Source organism: Ailuropoda melanoleuca, chromosome 1 (assembly GCF_002007445.2).
Source record: "Ailuropoda melanoleuca isolate Jingjing chromosome 1, ASM200744v2, whole genome shotgun sequence".
Taxonomy (NCBI): domain Eukaryota; kingdom Metazoa; phylum Chordata; class Mammalia; order Carnivora; family Ursidae; genus Ailuropoda; species Ailuropoda melanoleuca.
In genome coordinates this window covers 169,330,708-169,349,717 of record NC_048218.1, presented here as the reverse complement: position 1 = coordinate 169,349,717, position 19,010 = coordinate 169,330,708, and the positions used below count along the sequence as shown (strand labels likewise).

At 35.9% G+C, this 19,010-nt stretch overlaps 1 protein-coding gene across 7 annotated transcripts in view; it reads left to right on the top strand.

The window, feature by feature from the left end:
• The window catches only part of NT5C3A (5'-nucleotidase, cytosolic IIIA), a 50,003-nt gene that overhangs the window by 16,172 nt on the left and 14,821 nt on the right, over nucleotides 1–19,010 (top strand). For 2 of the 7 annotated variants that reach the window (XM_034670206.1, XM_011228234.3), the window contains one exon: nucleotides 17,107–17,161. The exons of 1 other annotated variant lie outside the window; for it this stretch is intronic. In XM_034670206.1, the coding sequence (XP_034526097.1) occupies nucleotides 17,126–17,161 (36 nt within the window). In that variant the 5' untranslated portion in view covers nucleotides 17,107–17,125. Of the gene's footprint in view, nucleotides 1–12,244; nucleotides 12,501–13,225; nucleotides 13,320–17,106; nucleotides 17,162–19,010 lie in introns of those variants that run through there. 4 more of the 7 variants (XM_019802412.2, XM_011228233.3, XM_034670218.1 and 1 more) reach the window with 4 other exon arrangements.

Sequence of the window (19,010 nt, the reverse complement as noted above, 5' to 3'; positions counted from 1 at the left end):
ATTGCTCTTCTCATTTCCCTGGAATTACCTTCCTCACCTTTGTAGCCCCAAGCCTCTCCTCCTTTTTCCTTAGCTCAGGATGGTTTATAAGCCTCAATTGCTTGACTGCCTTTGGGCCTAGTATCTTGTGGGTTCCCATATGTGGGAAATTAAGGATTTCTTTTCTTTTAATCTGTCTTTTTATTATGGGATGGATGGCCTCAGCAAAGAACATAGAAGGGTACAGGGAAAATTATTTTTCCTCCCCTAAAACCATTAATCTATAAAATTTAAACCAACTTTCACAGTCTTCTGTTGTTACAGATTTAAATGCCATGGTCTATTTTTTCCACATGTGTTATCTTCCTCATTTTTCAAGGTGCTAATAGATTACAGCATTGTTTATTGGTTGATTGGAAGGTTGCTTAATTTGTTTGGCAAGTTCCTGCTTGTGAGTGGGTGGAAGTAGATAGTCACATGTGGGTTGCCGCAAGATCCTTCCTGTCCCCACTTTATCTCTGAAGCCTTGTCATGGCACAGCCCTCTCATTTATTTTACCTCAAATGCCCCACTCAGGGCCTGGGTTCAGAACACCATCATTCCCCCCCCCCCAAAAAATCGTTATCTTCTTATACAGTCTTCCCCCAAACAGTTTATCTAGATTTCTCTGTCACAGTGTTCTAAGGGAATGAGACATTTGATCAATTTTGATGGAGAGAGGAAGAGTTTGAGAACCTAAGCATTACAGCATAGTGAAATGTTACAAAATAAAAACCCATTGAAGTCACATTAAGAAAATGGGGAAAAAGAAAACGGGGGGCTACACTGGGACTAAAACTAGAAAACAATTAGAAACTGATTGCCATTTAGGTTTGTTGGGCACTTGCCCTATTAACTGTTAACCAGGGGAAAGGAATTAAAATCTTGGGATGTCTACTTATGGCCAAATTCACTGTGCATGACCTTATTTAATCCTTAAAAACCCAGTCCAGTTGGTAAATTGTCATAATTTTTATTAATTTGCTTAGGATCTAGCTTAGTAAGTAGAAGAGCCAGCACTCAGTCCAACTTTAGCTCTCTGAAGCTTTTAATAAAAGGAAAGCATGCTTCTCAGTTGGGAACAACAATTGCTTTAATGAAGTGTTACTGTGTTGCTGATCTTTAGAATTTTATCTCTTGAGGCCCCTGGGTGGCTCAGTTGGTTAAGTCTGCCTTTGGCACAGGTCATGATCCTGGAGTCCGAGGATCGAGCCCCAGAGCCGCACATGGTGCTCCCCGCTCAGTGGGGAGTCTGCTTCTTCCCCTGCCACTCCCCACTTTCATGCTATCTCTCTCTCTCTCAAATAAATCAATAAAACCTTTAAAAAATAATAAAATAAAAAATTTAAAAATAAAAATTTTATCTCTTTCCAAGCTAAATAAATATTTTGTTCTATTTCATTTTTTGTGCACAACTATGTACCATATACGTGTATGTATGTGTATATATATAATATGATGTATATAGAGAGAGATATCCATGTATATGGTTTTGTCACAAAGCCCTAGTTTTGGGGACATCTATCTCGTGTTCCATAACTATCCAGTTATTCTGTGCTTTGTAAGTATTGCGGCTTATATAGTAAAGATAAAGTAACTTCTTTAATAAGTTACATAATTGATAGTTTGAACTCTAGACTATCTTGTCAGGGAATGAAGTTATACGATATATAATGTTTGAGAGTTTACTAGCTGGTGAATCCTTGCTTCTGACTCAGCCCTGCCACATTCCGATGGTTTAACCTTGGAAAATTTCTAAGTCTCAATTTCTAGTTCTCTATAATGGAGAAGATTCACCCAAAAAATCTTCTGCCCCCTTGTTTCTTTCAGGTTATTATATTAGGAATATGTTCTGTCTTTGTGTTTGTATTTTTTATTTCACTTAGTGTTTTAAATAATTATACTTTCGGGAGAATTCCAACAGTATATTCCAAGCATCTATGTGGGTTGTTAAGATTAAAAAAAGAGATGATATGCATACAGTCTCAAACTGTTTACCACATAGTATTCAGTAAATGTTAATTCTCTTTTCTTCTACTTTCTTGAAACAAAGCTATTCTTTTCCCAACTTTTATTTTTTAAATTTATTTATTTTTATTTAAATTCAGTTAACATATAATGTATTATTGCTTTCAGAGGTAGAGGTCAGTGATTCATCAGTCTTATATAACACCCAGTGCTCATTACATCAAGTGCCCTCCTTAATGCCCATCACCCAGTTACCCCATCCCCCATCCCTCCCCTCCAGCAACCGTTTGTTTCCTATACTTAAGAGTCTCTTATGGTTTGTCTCCTCTCTGATTTCATCTTGTTTTATTTTTTCCTCTCTTCCCCTATGATCCTCTGTTTTGTTTCTTAAATTCCACATATCAGCGAGATCATATGATAATTGTCTTTCTCTGATTGACTTATTTTGCTTAGCATGACACCCTCTATCTGGTTCCATCCACATTGTTGCAAATGGCAATATTTTATTTTTTTGATAGCTGAGTAATATTCCATTGAATATATATACCACACCTTCTTTATCCATTCATCTGTCTGTGGACATCTGGGCTCTTTCCATAGTTTGGCTATTGTGGACATTGCTGCTAGAAACGTTGGGGTGCAGGTGCCCCTCCAGATCACACTACATTTGCATCTTTGGGGTAAATACCCAGTAATGCAATTACTCGGTCATAATTTAGCTTTATTTTCAACGTTTTGAGGAACCTCCATACTGTTTTCCAGACCAACTTTCTTTTGGACATGATGTTCTAAGAGATTCAGATTAAGTAATGATTTAACAATTGTCTCTAAGCAATATTCTCTTTGAGCTCTCAGGTTTGGAGATCAAAGAAGAATGTCTAGTTAGAGCATCATACATCCTTAAAGTTAAAAAGATTGGGAATGGAGAGATATCCAGCATTATCCCAAATGTTGAGTAATAGTTTTGTCTTTTTTTAAAAGATTTTATTTATTTATATGAGAGAGTGAGAGCATAAGCAGAGGGAGAGGGAGAAACAGACTCCCCGTTGAGCCCAGAGCCCAACATAGGGCTCCACACCAGGACCGTGATATCATAACCCCAGCCAAAGTCATACTTAATCAACTAAGCCATCCAGGCGCCCCTGAGTAATTGTTTTTAACCAAAGTACCTAGCACTCTGGGGCCTAATCCCTGCCTGCCTGCTATCATAATTTGTAGATGGTTAAATTGACCTGAGTAACATAATTACAAGCTTGGCATATATAATTATATTCTTTTCAGTTACTGAAATTTAATTTTGCTATAGTCATATGGGAAACATGGTTTTTTGTAAAGGATAAAGCTTCTATATACATTTGATTCATTTTTGAATCCCCTCAAATACACTTAAAACAAGCACAGATCAATCATATGATTCGGCATGGATTTTTTAAAAAAATTTATCCAGGGGGTTCATGCATGTGGATTTCCAGTCATTTGACTCAGTTTTAGGGAAGTTTTGGTAATTAAGGACTCAGGACTATCTGTATTAAGATACAACTTTTTGGAAATAATTTCTCCCTTTTATTTACCTATTTTAAGTTTCATTTTTCCCTTGATTATTTTTTGTTTCTGATACAATCCATGCTGATATAAATATTACTAAATCTAGATAAACAAAAAGATGTGATCTGCAATTTTCACCACCTAAAAAATCATATTTTAGTAAGTGTACTCCATTGTTTTTCTATGCATGTAACTGGAAACTCCCTAATTAATACCAGCAACTGCCTATTTTTTGGACATCTCTTTATAAGAATTAGAAAAACAAAATGTTTATTGTTTATTAAAGACACTGATTTTGGGTCTCTGTCTCTCCTCAGTGCAACTGATAAAAAAGACAGGGGGCGCCTGGGTGGCTCAGTAGGTTAAGTGTCTGCCTTAGGCTCAGGTCATGATCCCAGGGTCCTGGGATCCTGCGACTGGCTCCCTGCGTGGCAGGGAGCCTGCTTCTCCCTCTGCCACCCCCCCACCATGTGCATGGTCTCTCTCTCAAATAAATAAAAATCTTAAAAATAAAAGACAGTGAAATATGTACCAATCTCGAACCTTAAAGAATGTGTTTCCAGATTACCTTCTGAAAAGGTTATACCAATTTACATTTCCACTAGCAGTATATACAAGGACCTAGCTTCCTGTTTTCCTGGGAATAGGTATATTTTTTTTCCTTATTTTTGCCAAATGATAGTTGTTTTTTTTAAGTATTCATTACTTTTGAACTTGAACTTTTAAAAATAATTGGCTATTTATTTTCTTTTCTGAATTGTGTAAGTTCTTTTTCTTGATTTGCAAGGGCTTTTATAAAATGTTCTTAACTGTAGAAATATGTTAGAAATGTATTTTTCGAAGGTTTTTTATTTTCACTTTCATGTTTGAGTAGTCTATGTATGATCCTCCTTTCAAATCTTTAAATGGCTGCTATTTCTACTGCTTCTTTTTAGCTAAGTATAGCTGGAATACAGTGTTATATTAGTTTCAGGTATACAACATAGTGATTCAACAATTCTACATGTTACTCGCCATGATAAGTTCAGTCACCATCTGTCATCATGTGAAGTTATTACAATCTTATTGACCATATTCCCTGTGCTCTACTTTTCATCTCTGTGATTTTATAACTGGAAGTTTGTACTTCTTAATCCCCTTTATCTTTTTAGCCCATTTCCCCACCCACCTAAATGGCTTCTTTAAACATGTACTAATACTTTATAATGTTTTACAGAGCTTAATTTGTATATGACTCCTCATTTACACATTATGACTTCACTCGATATCCAGAGTGGGAGGAGAATATTGCATATTGTTTAAATAGTTCGTATAGCTTACTCATTAGTTTATCCTCCCAGACAAAGAATGAGGAAGGCTACTCCAGAAAATGTCGTAAGGTGGAATTTTGCCTCAACAGATAATTTTCATTTTACCTTCATAAACATGACTTAACATATGCCATGTCCATTTCGTCAAAAGATATAGTAGCATTATATACCCTTCTGCTTTCTTGTATTTTGGCACATGTAACCTTTTAAAAATATTATTTGTTTCCTTCTGTGTATAATATAGATTTATTACAGAAAATTTAGAAAATACCAAAGAGCGTGAAGAAGAAAATAGAGTCACCTGTGACCCTTTTATTCCTCTCTGATGACTATTAATTGATTTTTATAATATATTTGATTCAGCCGTGTTCAATATTTATCTGTACTATTGAATTTAGTTTGTTACTGGTTTATTACTTAGGACTTTTATATCTATATTCATAAGTGAACTTAGGTTATGTTTCCTCTTTTTATACTATTTTTTTTTTAAAGATTTTATTTATTTATTCGACAGAGATAGAGACAGCCAGCGAGAGAGGGAACACAAGCAGGGGTAGTAGGAGAGGAAGAAGCAGACTCCTAGCAGAGGAGCCTGATGTGGGGCTCGATCCCATAATGCCGGGATCACGCCCTGAGCCGAAGGCAGACGCTTAACCACTGTGCCACCCAGGCGCCCCTTTTTTTATACTATTTTTGACAGGCTTTGTTTCAGGATTTTATACTAGTTTCATAACTGGAATTGGATAGCTTAAACTCTTTTTATGTGCTGTTAAACAGTTTATCTAGCATGGGGCCATCTGTTCTTTAAAAGTTTGAAAGACTTCACCAGCATGACACCTGACCATAAAAAGCACTTTGAAGGCCATTCTCTGATAAACCTATTTTTATAAGTTCTCTTCTGATGAGCACACATTCTATCGTTGGACATAATATATGTTACGAAGACTTTGCATAGGTTAAATTAAGTACTTTGGTTTAACATACTGAGTTTATTAATATTGAAGGACATTTCAAAAGGACTATATTTTGTGGTTTCTTCTATTTACACACTTTTAAGACTCAAGTTATCACTCACTTATCCTCCATGTAGTTTCAAGTAATTCTTTGCTACAAGTTTTTCATTTATGAACTTGAATCTCTTTCCAAATAATTTACTGCATCATTTTCTTACCTTACTATTTTTTTGAAGATTTTATTTAATTATTTGAGAGAGAGAGCACGCACGAGCAGGGGGAAGGGGCAGAAGGAGAGGGAGAAGCAGACTCCCTACTGAGCGGGGAGCCCAATGTGGGGCTCTGTCCCAAGACTCTGGGATCATGACCTGAGACAAAAGCAGACATTTAACTGACTGAGCCACCCTGGTGCCCCATTTACCTTATTATTTTTTAAATTGAGTTTATCCGGCATAGCAAAAAGAGGATAGTAAGTTAAGTCTTTGTACTCCCCATTTAGAGTACTGGATATAATACACCAATAATAAAACCTTAAATAGCATAACCATTTTTGCCATTTTTAATATGACCCATACCGAAATAGCAATCCTAAACAATACTGTTTCTTTTCAACAGACAGAATACCAACTGTGTGATATGGAAGGAGTCCAAAATTAAAACAAAGTTTTTCTTATTCCATTTCAGGCACAGAGATCCTGATATAATAAAATGGAAACAATTTCAGTGTGAATCATCTTGAAATATTAGAACATAGTGCATTTGAAAGGAGAGCTAGGAAAGACTCCCTTCGTTTATGATATTGTCTTACATCCAAGTTTCTTTTTTTTTTTTTTAAGATTTTATTTATTTATTCAAAAGAGATAGAGACAGCCAGCGAGAGAGGGAACACAAGCAGGGGGAGTGGAAGAAGCAGGCTCACAGCAGAGGAGCCTGACGTGGGGCTCAATCCCATAACGCCGGGATCACGCCCTGAGCCGAAGGCAGACACTTAACTGCTGTGCCACCCAGGCGCCCCTACATCCAAGTTTCTTGAACTTGACCTACCTATTGCAACATAAATGTAATTTCCTCTAAAGGAGTTTAAACTACAGAATTTATTACTTTTTAAGTTAAAAAGATATAAAGTGTGTTCAAGAACTTCATCTGAGTTTCTGAAAATTAAGTTGCTCAATCCTAGATTGTTGGAGAGTTTTTAAGAAATGCGTTGAGATTAAAACCATAGGTTTTCCTCAGGTTGCATATATGTATACAAATTCATAAATGCAGCAGTCAACTTCACTAATAGTCACCTAGGATAAGTTTTTGGAATGATTTTAAATGAGAAGAAACTTACAGAAAACCTTTACTTCCTGTTCATTTCTGCAAAATGTAATAATTCATTGTTCCGTCTCTGTTTTTGCTCCTTAAACATTTAAAATCATATTCATATAACTGTAGGAAACAAAATGAGAGTTGCTGGAGGGGAGGTAGGTGGGAGGGAGGGATGGGGGTAATTGGATGATGGGCGTTAAGGAGAGCACGTGATGTGATGAGCTCTGGGTGTTATATGCAACTGATGAATTACTGAACTCTACATCTGAAACTGATGTACTATATGTTGGCTAATTGAATTTAAATTAAAATAATTTTAACAAATCATACTCATAAACATTAATAGCATCTGTTTCAATTCTGTTTTGAACAGTCACAGTGGTGAAGTTAGTTGACTGTTGTCTTCATTAGAGAAGTTTTAAGAGAAGTCAGATGCCTAGATGGATGTTTTGCGTGTTTAAAAAATCATCTTTCTGTATATAGCATATAGCAATTACAGCAATTAGCAGGAACAAGTTTTGCAAGAGTCCTTATAGAGTATTGCACCTCACCTCCTACTGAATGGTTTCCTTATATGAATTTTTTGTTTTGTTTGGAATAATTTCCTAGGGTGTCAGTCAAGTTCAGATTGAAGTTTAAAAATACATTCCATAGCCAAATAATAATTGGATTGTGGTAAGCTAACTGAGTTAGTGGTTAAGTCTTAGATTGGGTAATTGAGAAATAAACTATCCTTACTACAGATTTTATGTAGAATTATGAAGTGATTTCTTTCACATGCAACTATTAATTAATGTAGTACTTTTATTCTCTTTACTTCCCTGCCCCCAGATTAAAGGCAAAATGAATGAATCAATCAATAAGTTACTAAAGTTTAAACTGATAGATTTGATTTTCTGTGGGCTTTTTGTTTTTTCATTATTTCAAAATTTTGAGAAACTTTTTAATGGCAAGATATGAAGTGATCATTTTTAGCTTTTCAGGTTGATTGAATAATTGACAGTGTCTAAAGTGTTCTAACTCGTTCCTCAGAAGTACAAATGGATATCTCTTTTTCCATTGATAAAGCCAGCCAGTTACAGTGTTATAAGGGGAGAAAAATATTTGAGTCCTGTATGAGAACTTCTCTGCTCTTTGGCCTGTCAGTGGTAGGTGTAGTGTTTCCTTTCAGAGCTTAATGAGTGATTTCTGTTTCTATGACCAAGAGTAAAGAAACTCCCAGGCAACAGGAGCCAGTCATTGAGTCCAGAGATCACAGTTCATTGTGCTGCTTTAAAAGCCTCCCTTTACAACTTCTTGCTTCTAAATCCTTTATATTCCCTTTCAAAAACAAAACAGAACACAGTATCTTAGAACTATTTGAAACAAAATTCATTTTCTTTTACTCAGTACTTTGCTTGTATTTGTGTCCTTGTTCTTTTCTCTTGGCAGTTTCAAAACATTATTCTTATTCACAGACATTTCTAGCCCTCTCATGTAAGTAATGAGTATATTATTGCCTAGAAACAGCATGATATAATAAGAAAAAAAGTCACTTAAGTAGTAAGTAACTTCTCCAGACCTTAGGTTCCTTACCAGTAATAAGGGGCGAAATATTATCTTTCTCATAAGGCTTTACTGAATAAATAGAACATATTGTTGGGGAATAAGAATATCCTGTCCTCTCAGGGTCCTTCTAGCTAGAATAAGAATCAAATTGACGTGAGACAGATTAACAGGAGAAAAATCAAGCTTAATAGCATACATATGAGGAATCCACAAAGAAATTCCAAAGACTGTCAGGCAAAATTAGGTGTATGTCATTCTGAACTAAGAAGAGGGGGTTATAGCGGTCTGAGTCTTCAAAGGGAAGGAATGCAGTCCTCAGAAAGAATGAAAAAGAGTAAATGTTTGGTAAATAAATATTTGTTAGGTCACTTGGAAATGGTAGGACAAAGAGAGGACTTTGATCAAAGAGGCCTTGCTAGGTTCTTCTCTGCACTATACCTAATTCACAGCATAATGTAGTTATCTATGGGGATAGCTCTCTTCCTGGAGCAGGTCCTTTGTTTAAATTCTTTTAAGGCAGTTGTGGAGGGTGGGAGGGTGGGGTAAGGAACTTTTCCTAAATATGCTGGGTCTTGCTTGCTTTTAACTCAAAATAATCTTTATGCTAAAGTGAGCCATCTTGGGGCACCTAGAATGGCTCAGTGGCTTAAGTGTCTTCGGTTCAGGTCATGATCCCAGGGTCCTGGGATCCAGCCCCTCATCAAGCTCCCTCCTCAGCAGGGATTCTGATTCTCCCTCTCCCTCTCCCCTTTCCCCCACTGCTGTAGCTCTCTTTTTCTCAAACAAAAATCTTTAAAAAAATTTTTTTTTTTTAAAAATTGAGCCATCTTAGGGCAGCCTGCCTAAAAGGCCATTGCGTGCTTCTGGGATTCTGACAGGGTCAGAAAGTGCTTGAAAAATGTTAGTTCCTTCTGGAGGGACAGCTCACCAGGCATCCCATCCCACCCCAAGCACTTATACACACTGGGTGGAATTGATCTTGTGGGGAAAGTTCCCCGTAGGCAGGGAGCAGTTATCCTATTTCCTCTCTTCTCTCCTTAGGCTGGCAGAGCAGAACACCAGCAGAGCCAAAGCCATCCTCCATACATACTGGTCATCTTTCTTTTCATGCTGTATTTTGTTTGGTTTTAGAGCCAATTGGCTGAATTCCTTGTTCTGTCTCCACCATAGAAATACTATTTCAAGTAATCCACTCATGATATTGACTAGCTCCGGTTGTTTTACTTTATTTTTTTAATTTTCTTTTCCAATTATGGACGTGCTTGATGCTACTACTGTAACATTTGTAACAAGCCATTTTTTGTTTCCCAAGGAACTCATTTTATAAAACTCAGATTATAAAAATGGCCACCTTGAGCCCATCTGATTCTGTATTATATATTCTATTTTAGACTTTACTATGCTTTTATAAAGAATTTTGCCCAAAAATTTGATTCTTGCTGTAGATACTCTCATAACTTTTTTCTCTCAATCATAGATTATGTACACCTGAGTATATCTGTAAATATCGATCCCAAAGAGCCATAGTGTCCAATGATTTACAGGCATGGATTCTGAAGTCAGAGAGACCTGAGTTTGAATCCATTTCTGCCACTTCTCAGCTACTGCCTTACTTTCTTCACCTGAAAAATGAGGATAATGATAGCACATACCTTCTGGGGCTATGAGTGTTATATGAGATGAAGTATGTCAAGTGTTAGAAGCACCTAACAGTAAACATACAATAAGTTTTAGCTATTTATAATAATCATTTTGGGGAACTGTATAATCTTATATTTTATGTGTATACCACAATGTATTCACCTCTCTCATGTTAATGAGAGATACTGGGCATTAAAGTTGTACAGTTTCCCAGTATTGTAAAACAAGGCTGTGGGACGCCTCGGTGGCTCAGTCGGTTGAGCATCCCGCTCTTGATCTGATCTCAGCTCAGGTCTTGATCTCAGGGTCATGTGTTTGAGCTCCATGTTGGGCTCCACTCTGGGCGTGGAGTCTACTTTAAAAAAACAAAAACAAAAACAAAAAAACAAGTCTATAGAAGTCTATGGTATATATCTTTGCAACTAAATCTTTGTGTACTGCCTTATTTCCTTAGGTTAAAATCCTTAGGATAAAATTTGTGTGTCAAGGGGAATGTATATTTCTGAAGCTTTTAATAATATTTCTAAATAGCCCTCCAAAAAAGAACTCTGACTCCAGCATCCTTCATTGTTGTTGAGAATGACTTATCTTGAGTCATCTTTATAAGTGATATCTTTAAAATTCTGATCATTGCTACCTATATTAATATATTACAGGACAGTTAAGTCATCATATTCATACATAATACAGAAGTATTTTCAAAAAGGATCACCTGTAGCCCTTGAGCCTCCATTAGTAGAGTATAAAAGATTTTCCTCGTAGAGAAATGTTTTGTTGTGAATCTTCTAATTAAAATAAGATAGCAGTGCCAATTTGTTAGTGGGCTTTTAAAAAATCATTTAAACTTTTTTTTGCATTTTTATTTTTTTTTTAAGATTTTATTTATTTATTTGACAGAGATAGAGACAGCCAGCGAGAGAGGGAACACAAGCAGGGGGATTGGGAGAGGAAGAAGCAGGCTTATAGCGGAGGAGCCTGATGTGGGGCTCGATCCCATAACACCGGGATCACGCTCTGAGCCGAAGGCAGACCCTTAAGGACTGCGCCACCCAGGCGCCCCTTTTTTTGTGTGTTTTTAGTAGAGCATGCTACTTCACAAAGTTTGATTACTGAAATGCTATGTGGGTTTGATTTCTCTTGAGCATAGAAGAGAGAAGGCAGATAGAAAAGTTTATTTATGTAAGTGTAGCTTCCTCGTGTTCCTAATGATAAAGCTTCCCAGAGGGCCTATAGCATAACTTATCTGTCAGGTCCTGACACATGGTATTAGCATATTGCAGTCGGTTAAAAGCAAGACTGATTCTCTTTAGAAATTAAAAATATTTTTCTTCATAACAGTTTAACTGTTTTTATTTCCAACAGGAAAGTAACTTTTTTCAATTTTTAAACCTTAAAAATTAGTTTTCATTGTTTGTGTTCAGATTTTTTTAGCAAATAAATTTACAGTGTAGACAAAATAAAGAATAACATAAAAATCACTTAAATCCCAGTGCCCTGCAATAAAGGCTCTTAACATTCTAGTGACTACACGTACATGCATCATGTCTTTTTTCATGTGTCTTAAATGAGGCAGTCTTTTAAAAATTGTAATAAAATACACACAACATAGAATTTGCTATTTTAACTATTTTTAAGTATATGGTTTGGTGGCCTTGAAAACACTGACATTTTGCAACCATCACCACCATCCATCTCCAGAGCTCTTTATTTTTCAAAGTGAAACTTTGTACCCATTGAGCAGTGGCTCCCCATTCTCCTCTCCCCCAGCCCCTGGCAACCATGACCTACTTCTTTTTTTACTTTGTATTGAAATATAATATTCATACAGAAAAATGCACATACAACAACTACTCTGACAGCCAAAAAACAGGATGAGGAAGGGAATGTTTTTAAGTGTTAATATGGAGGTTCCGTTTTTCTTCGCAGAGCAAGTTGCCAGCTATAATAGTACAGACACACCTTCTCTTAACTGTCACATTATTCAGTTGATCATTTTCTGTAGACTGGCTGGTGACTAGCTCAGAGCTAGCAAGTGTCACCCAGAGCATAATAAAGCACTGTGTAGTAATGCGTCACAAGACCATTTTTGCATAGAGCTTAGCCAAGGCTTTTGGAACCGCCCTCGGTTGCACCTTGTGCTATATTAGTACTTCTCAGACAGGAAGAATTTTCTTTCGCTGGTGTAGCTTGTCCGGTTACCTTCAGGGTAAGTGTGTACAGTTCATGTAAACAAATAAGTTTCTTTGGCTTAACTTTATCTGACTCTTATTTGGTTCAGTATCTTGTTGAAATTGTAGGCATTTAAAAATACAGATTAAGGAAATAAAAATAGAATAAAGCAGTATAATGTAAAACTTCACAGTTTGCAAAGATTGGAATATGTAAAACTCTGCAGTGTCTTGGGTCTCCGAAATTACAATTTAAAGCATCTAATTTTAAGAACTTCTTGTTTCACATGCAAATGTTGAGAAAAAGCAATGTATCCTCAGAAATCTCTTTTCAAAGGGAAAAAATAGCACTGTAAGATCCAATTTTGTTGTTCATTTAGTTGCTCCGTGACTCAGTTTTGCTGATTGCCACATGCTTTGTGTCCCTAGGTCTAGGAACCATATATTACACCTAGTGATAAAGATAATGAATTTTTATTCTGTGCTTGTGAGTTTTAGCTAAGATATTATGGAATAGGATTATACTGGTATGTTTTATGAATTGATAAAAGCTGGATTACAGTCTCTGAGGCTTATAACAAAATGTATATTTAAAATTAAGGTTCAAACATATATTACTATAAAATCCTAGAATGTTGGGGCTGACTTGGTTTTAAATAATTGAATTTACCTTATTTTTATAGGTTTTTTTTTTTTTAATCAGGAGAATTAGATAATGCAGCAGACCATTTCTTAAAGCAGTTTACTTGGTTTTTATTGGCAGTCTATATCCAAGCCCCTGCATCTCTGGATATTGCTTACTACCTATGCTGTTGTTCTAGGACAAACTGAAGGACAGAACTCAGAGTGCGCTAAGGGTAATCAGTATAAATTACTTAATTTCCATGTGCCTTGGTTTACTCAGCTTGAAAAATGCTATTGTATATTAGGGCCCTGGGGGTGGGAGGATATATGAATAAATTCTAAGCTCTGAAATTATGTATTTTCTTAAGTATCCATAAAATTCTGAGAAGCCAAGTTTTACTATTTAAGAAAATTAGTATAAATTGCCAGTTTTTAAATAACTAGCCTTTGAAATCTGTTTTTCCTCTCTTCTATCTCCTTCTCTTCCCTTCCCACCTCATTTGTTTTCTCTTTCCCCCAACAGGCTCAGGAAAGACTTGAGAATATTCAGTTTCATTTTCATCTCATGTCTGTATCGAGAACGTTTCACTTTCCAGTTTGTATATATTTTTTCACTGCTGCCTTGCAAATCTAATTAGGGAGAATTATTTAAATGCTCCAAAAAACTGATGTACAATGCTATCAAAATAACAAACTTATGTTTGATTTTTCTTGTGCTAATCACCATAAGAAAGTGTCATTATTAAAAACATAAGTAAGCTTAGGACAAGAAATACAGGTTGGTGGAAAAGTGCAACAAAAGTGGATTCATTTGGAAGTTTAGTACTGTTGCTGATACCCTGTCCATATTGTAGTAATACATGCCTTTTCTTATGTAAGTAGTACACAGTTTACCATTCAAAATTTCATTACCTTATTGTTGTGTCACATAAATGTTTCTGCAAGTATCACAACTGAAGCAGACTCACAACTTTTTAAGCCAGTGATATTGATGAACTCAATCTTTTTCTCTTTCCCATAAGACAGAGTCAAGTGGGACTTAAAAATACTCAATTTGCATTCAGATACTTTAAAACTTGTATAAAGGCAAGTAAAATTTTTTTTCATGTAGACGTAGACATTTCAGTCATTGATTTGTCACTGTCTTTCCAAGGTAAAGTTAATGATCTCAGAAGGAAGTATCACGATCGCTAAAACTTTTCAGTTATCAAGTTTGTGCTATTCCAGGGAAGTTCTTACCTCTTGCTTCAGTCTTTAGCTTTGTCCTACATATTCTGTGTAATGAACACCGTTAGAGCAGAGACCTTAACCTCATAGAGAAAGCACAAGCACACGGAGTAATTATTTTCCAATTTCCACACTTTCCAGTTGATATTAAAAATTCCAAAGACTTTAAAACTTCAGAACTTCCTACGAAGAGGGTTCATACTTCCAGGCTAGTATTTTCTATTTTTGAACGTGTCTTCTACACTTGATGTGTTTTTTCCAACAGCTCTTCTCTTGAAGCATCTGCAACAGATGACTGCTGGCAAAGCGAGCCAGAACATTATATACCAAGTATAGGTTTACAAGCCGATTCGTTTAAAAATACCCTGCCCTAATTTTCAGTGTCTTCCTTAGGATAGTGCCAGAATGCTGACATTTATGCCTTAGTCTTGACACTTTTGTAAAGATAGAGACAATGGAGTGATTTTTGCATTAGGACAACAGTATCACTTCATGTGATATTATCTCCGAACAAGGATACATTCTGGTTAGATTGCCAGTGAGGATTGGGAAGAATGAAGGACCTTCAGTTGAAATTTGCATAGTATCCATGAACTAGTAGGTTTACCTATCAAAAATAGTGTCCTAAAATTGGCCATTATCAAATTTCTGATGACTCTTTGTTTTTGTTTGTGTTTTGTTTAAATAAAATATGTAGAGGCCATGAGAAAGACAATTAACTTTTTTACTTACTGACACTGGCTTTTTTTCCCCTCTTATCTTTTTTTTACTAAACATAAGTGAGCCAAACTTGGTGGTGGTGGGAACAGGAATTGGGCGGCCTGGCTCTGTGTGATGAGATCTGAGATTCCCAGATATTAAAAGTATTCTGCACTGCTTGAATTCTGTGTTCCTTTGGGCTTTTCAAATGTCTTGTAAATTCTACGGTACTTTTCCACATTCTCCTTCCTCTTTTTCAAGCTAATAAAATGGTCTTACTTAAAGTAGTGCTTTCTGAGAAATACAGACCCCTGTTCAGATATTAAACATCAAAGGAAAACCATAAACATATTGTTTGCTTTGGTTTCTATAAATGAAGAAAGAGATTTGCAGGCAACTTCTATGGCATCTTCTTTGTTTAAGATTAAGGATTGACCAGAAAGGAAGGGTTACTTCAATTTGACTACAATCATCTAAAGACTACTAACCCCCAAACTACCATTACAATTATATTTTGGGGGTAGTGATCAAAGTGTTTATGAGTTATATAGAGTGAATAGATAGGTAAATAGATACTTCTGCAGATACTGTATTATTTTTTGGATGTGAAAAATTGGAGGTATCTTACTATTTGGAAATACTGTTTATTCAGCTCGAAAATGCCATCAATTATAAGACCATTAATTTACTAACAGCTTTCCTGAGGGGGGGAATACCTTTTTATAAGATATTTCCCAATTTTATGCATTTAAAATGGAAGGGGAAGGAATGAATTTTAGAATTGAGAAATTTTACATATCTGCTACAATACATTTTAATTATAAAGAACACAGATATAATGTCCAACTTTTTTTAAGATTATTTATTTTAGAGAGAGAGAAAGCAGGGAGAGGGGCAGGGAGAGCGTTAAGCAGACTCCACACTGAGCACAGAGCCTATTGAGGGGTTCGATCTCACAACTTTGAGATCCTGACCTGAGCCGAAACCAAGAGTCAGTCGCTTAATTGACTGTGCCACCCAGCACCCCTGTAATGTCCAACTTTTAAGAAAAAGTCAGATTTTTGTCCCTTTCAATAAAGTTCCCCTATTTGTTTATTTATTTATTTATCAGAGAGAGAGACAGCCAGCGAGAAAGGGAACACAAGCAGGGGGAGTGGGAGAGGAAGAAGCAGGCTTCCCAGTGGAGCAGGGAGCCCAACGCGGGGCTCGATTCCAGGACCCTGGGATCACGCCCTGGGCCGAAGGCAGACGCTTAAGGCAGACGCTTAACGACTGAGCCACCCAGGTGCCCCAAGTTGCCCTTTTTAAATACTGCTTTTGTTAAAAAAAATTTTACGTACCTAGCGTAAAATAAAAGTAAAGTCATTGAGGAACAAAAGTAAGTAATTTTTCCTAAGATTGATGCTGCAAAAATGAAAAAACAAAAGATAGAATAATGATGAGGTATTTTATTTTATTGAGAGATGTTTTAAAAACTACTTCTTTTAGTTTAACAAATTGATATGTATAAATTCCACCCAAACCCATAAAATGATCATTTAGTTAACACTATCACGTACTTATTCTGGGCCAGGACTCTAACTCAGATAGTAGTTGCCTCATTTCACAAAATTAGAGTTTAATATGGGAAAATTGAAGAATAAACTTGACTTTTATGTATTATGCTTCTCCTTATGTTCTATTCATATCTTCCTTCATTGATTCAGTAATAGTAATGCATAATTTTCCCACAAACTTCATCCTTATGTGTAGAGCAAATGTTGATAAAATATTCTCATAATAAAGCATTTTCTTGCAAATATAAACTTTACTTTAACTCTTTATTAACATCTTATTAACACTATATAAGTTCTTATGGGAGAGCTGCAAATTTTCATACAAAATTTTTAACTCCAGCCTTTGTAAGATAGAGAAAATCTTTGCTGAGCTTCTTAGGAAAGAGGAAGAGGCGCCTTCAGGAAATTGGTATTTAAGTCAAACCAAAAGTACCACCTTACTATGTCATTAACCTACAGGAACAGCCTGAAATATATGTATGTCACGTGTACTTTTTTTTCTCTCTCTTTTACTGTGACATCACCTGGGGAAATCCAGAAGACTGGATAACCAAGAAATGCCTAATCAGGATTCTGCTGTACATGTGAAAATGGTGGGTATTTGAGTATTTCCAGTTCCATTTATTAATGGTGAATCTTCACCACTTTTACCTCTGTCTCTAACCAGATCATTAATTATGGGACTGTAACTTTATGCAGGTCTTTCTTCACAGTGTTTGATACACAATACAACCTCAAATATTTGTTGAATTGGATTTCAACTTACCTTAGAAAAATTTTTTTGCTTGAAATATAATGTGTATTATAGTGGTTATCCCATTCCTTCTTGTGCTAAATTTTCCTTGCTCAGCAATAACACACTTAAATTATACAGCATGAGATGTTTTAAGCTTCTGAATTAAAATGACGAATCTTTAAAGAAATAAAAAACTTCTTATATAACAGTAGAGCTCATTGCATTATAGGTATTAGAATGAGGAAGGAAAAATACAGGCCTTGAGTCAAAACCGGCTTCAGATGTTAATTTAGTCCTTAAGAGCTATGATACCCTCGAATGAAGGTAATAATCTCACCTTTAAGAAATTGTGTGAAACCACCAAACTCTTGTTTTATTCATATTTTTTCCAGCTTCATTGAGATATAATTGACAAAATTGCGAGATATTTAAAGTGTACAGTGTGATAATTAGAGATTTGATATACATTGTGAATCACCTTCCCCATCCAGTTAACACATCCATCACCTCACATATTTACCCTTTTTTTTTTTTTTTTGGGGGGGGGGGGGGGGGAGGAGGTGGGAGGTCCGGAAGATTTAAGTTCCACTCTCTTAGCCAATTTCAGTTATACAATAGAGTGTTATAAACTATAGTCACCATAGCATACATTGGATTTTCAGACCTTATTCAGGTTATGAATGAAATGTTCTTATTCATATTTAATGGAAAATTATGTAAAGTGCCTAATAGCACATAGTAAGCACTCAGTAAATGTTAATTTCCTATGTGATGTTAGTGAGTGTTTTAACTCTGTAAGTAGCATTTGTACATATGGAAAAAATTATATCCGTTTTCCATATTCATAGTGGTAAAATCCTAAGAAATCACAATTTCTCTCTCTTTTAAAGAGGACAGCTGCCCCATGATCACCTTATATCTTCTCTTTCTGTTGTTTTGTTGTCATTCTTCTTTTCTCTTGTATATCTTCTTCCCCTTTCTTTCTAGTTTTCTTTTCGTTTGAGCCTGTAAGCCAGAACATGACTGAGCATGCAAACAGCTTTGTGTCACAATTAATAAACCTCTTGTTCAGCTTAGCTGTCCTCATCCAGTGTGAGACAGGAGGTGAAGCCTGCTTCAAAGTGCTGATTAAACTGCCAGCGGCGTAGTTACTGCCGTTAGGATGGAGCATATGAAATTGCTGTGCTTTTTTTGTATGTTGAATAGCCCAGCATTGGCAGTTTCATTTGGTTCAGCCCAATACATCGGCATGACCGTTGCTTCCGTTGCATTGAAATTTGTCTCTGATATGTAAAATTAAGTCAATCTAAACTTCTTTTTTTGCTTGACTTGATTTTTTTTAACCAAAACGAATACAAGTGATGTAGGAATGTCGTACCATATAAATTGTTGTTACTTGGGTCCCAGAACTCTCTAACGTGTCTTCTTTGGAAGTAAATAGCACTGTAGTCAACCTATAAAGAGACTGTTGAAGGAAAACCAACCAAAAAATGGTACATACTTGTGGTTTTTGTTTTTTGGGTTTTTTTACTATCATTGCATTAAGTAGCACAATTTTTACCTTGGGGTTTGCTTTTCTAAAAATGTTGATAAATCTTTTAAGTTGGCAGTTCCTTAAAGGAGGCTGTTCTTAACTTCTCATGATCTGGCTCCAAATCTCTTTTCATTCTTTACACACACAAACTCTCTCTCTCTTCCTCCCTCTC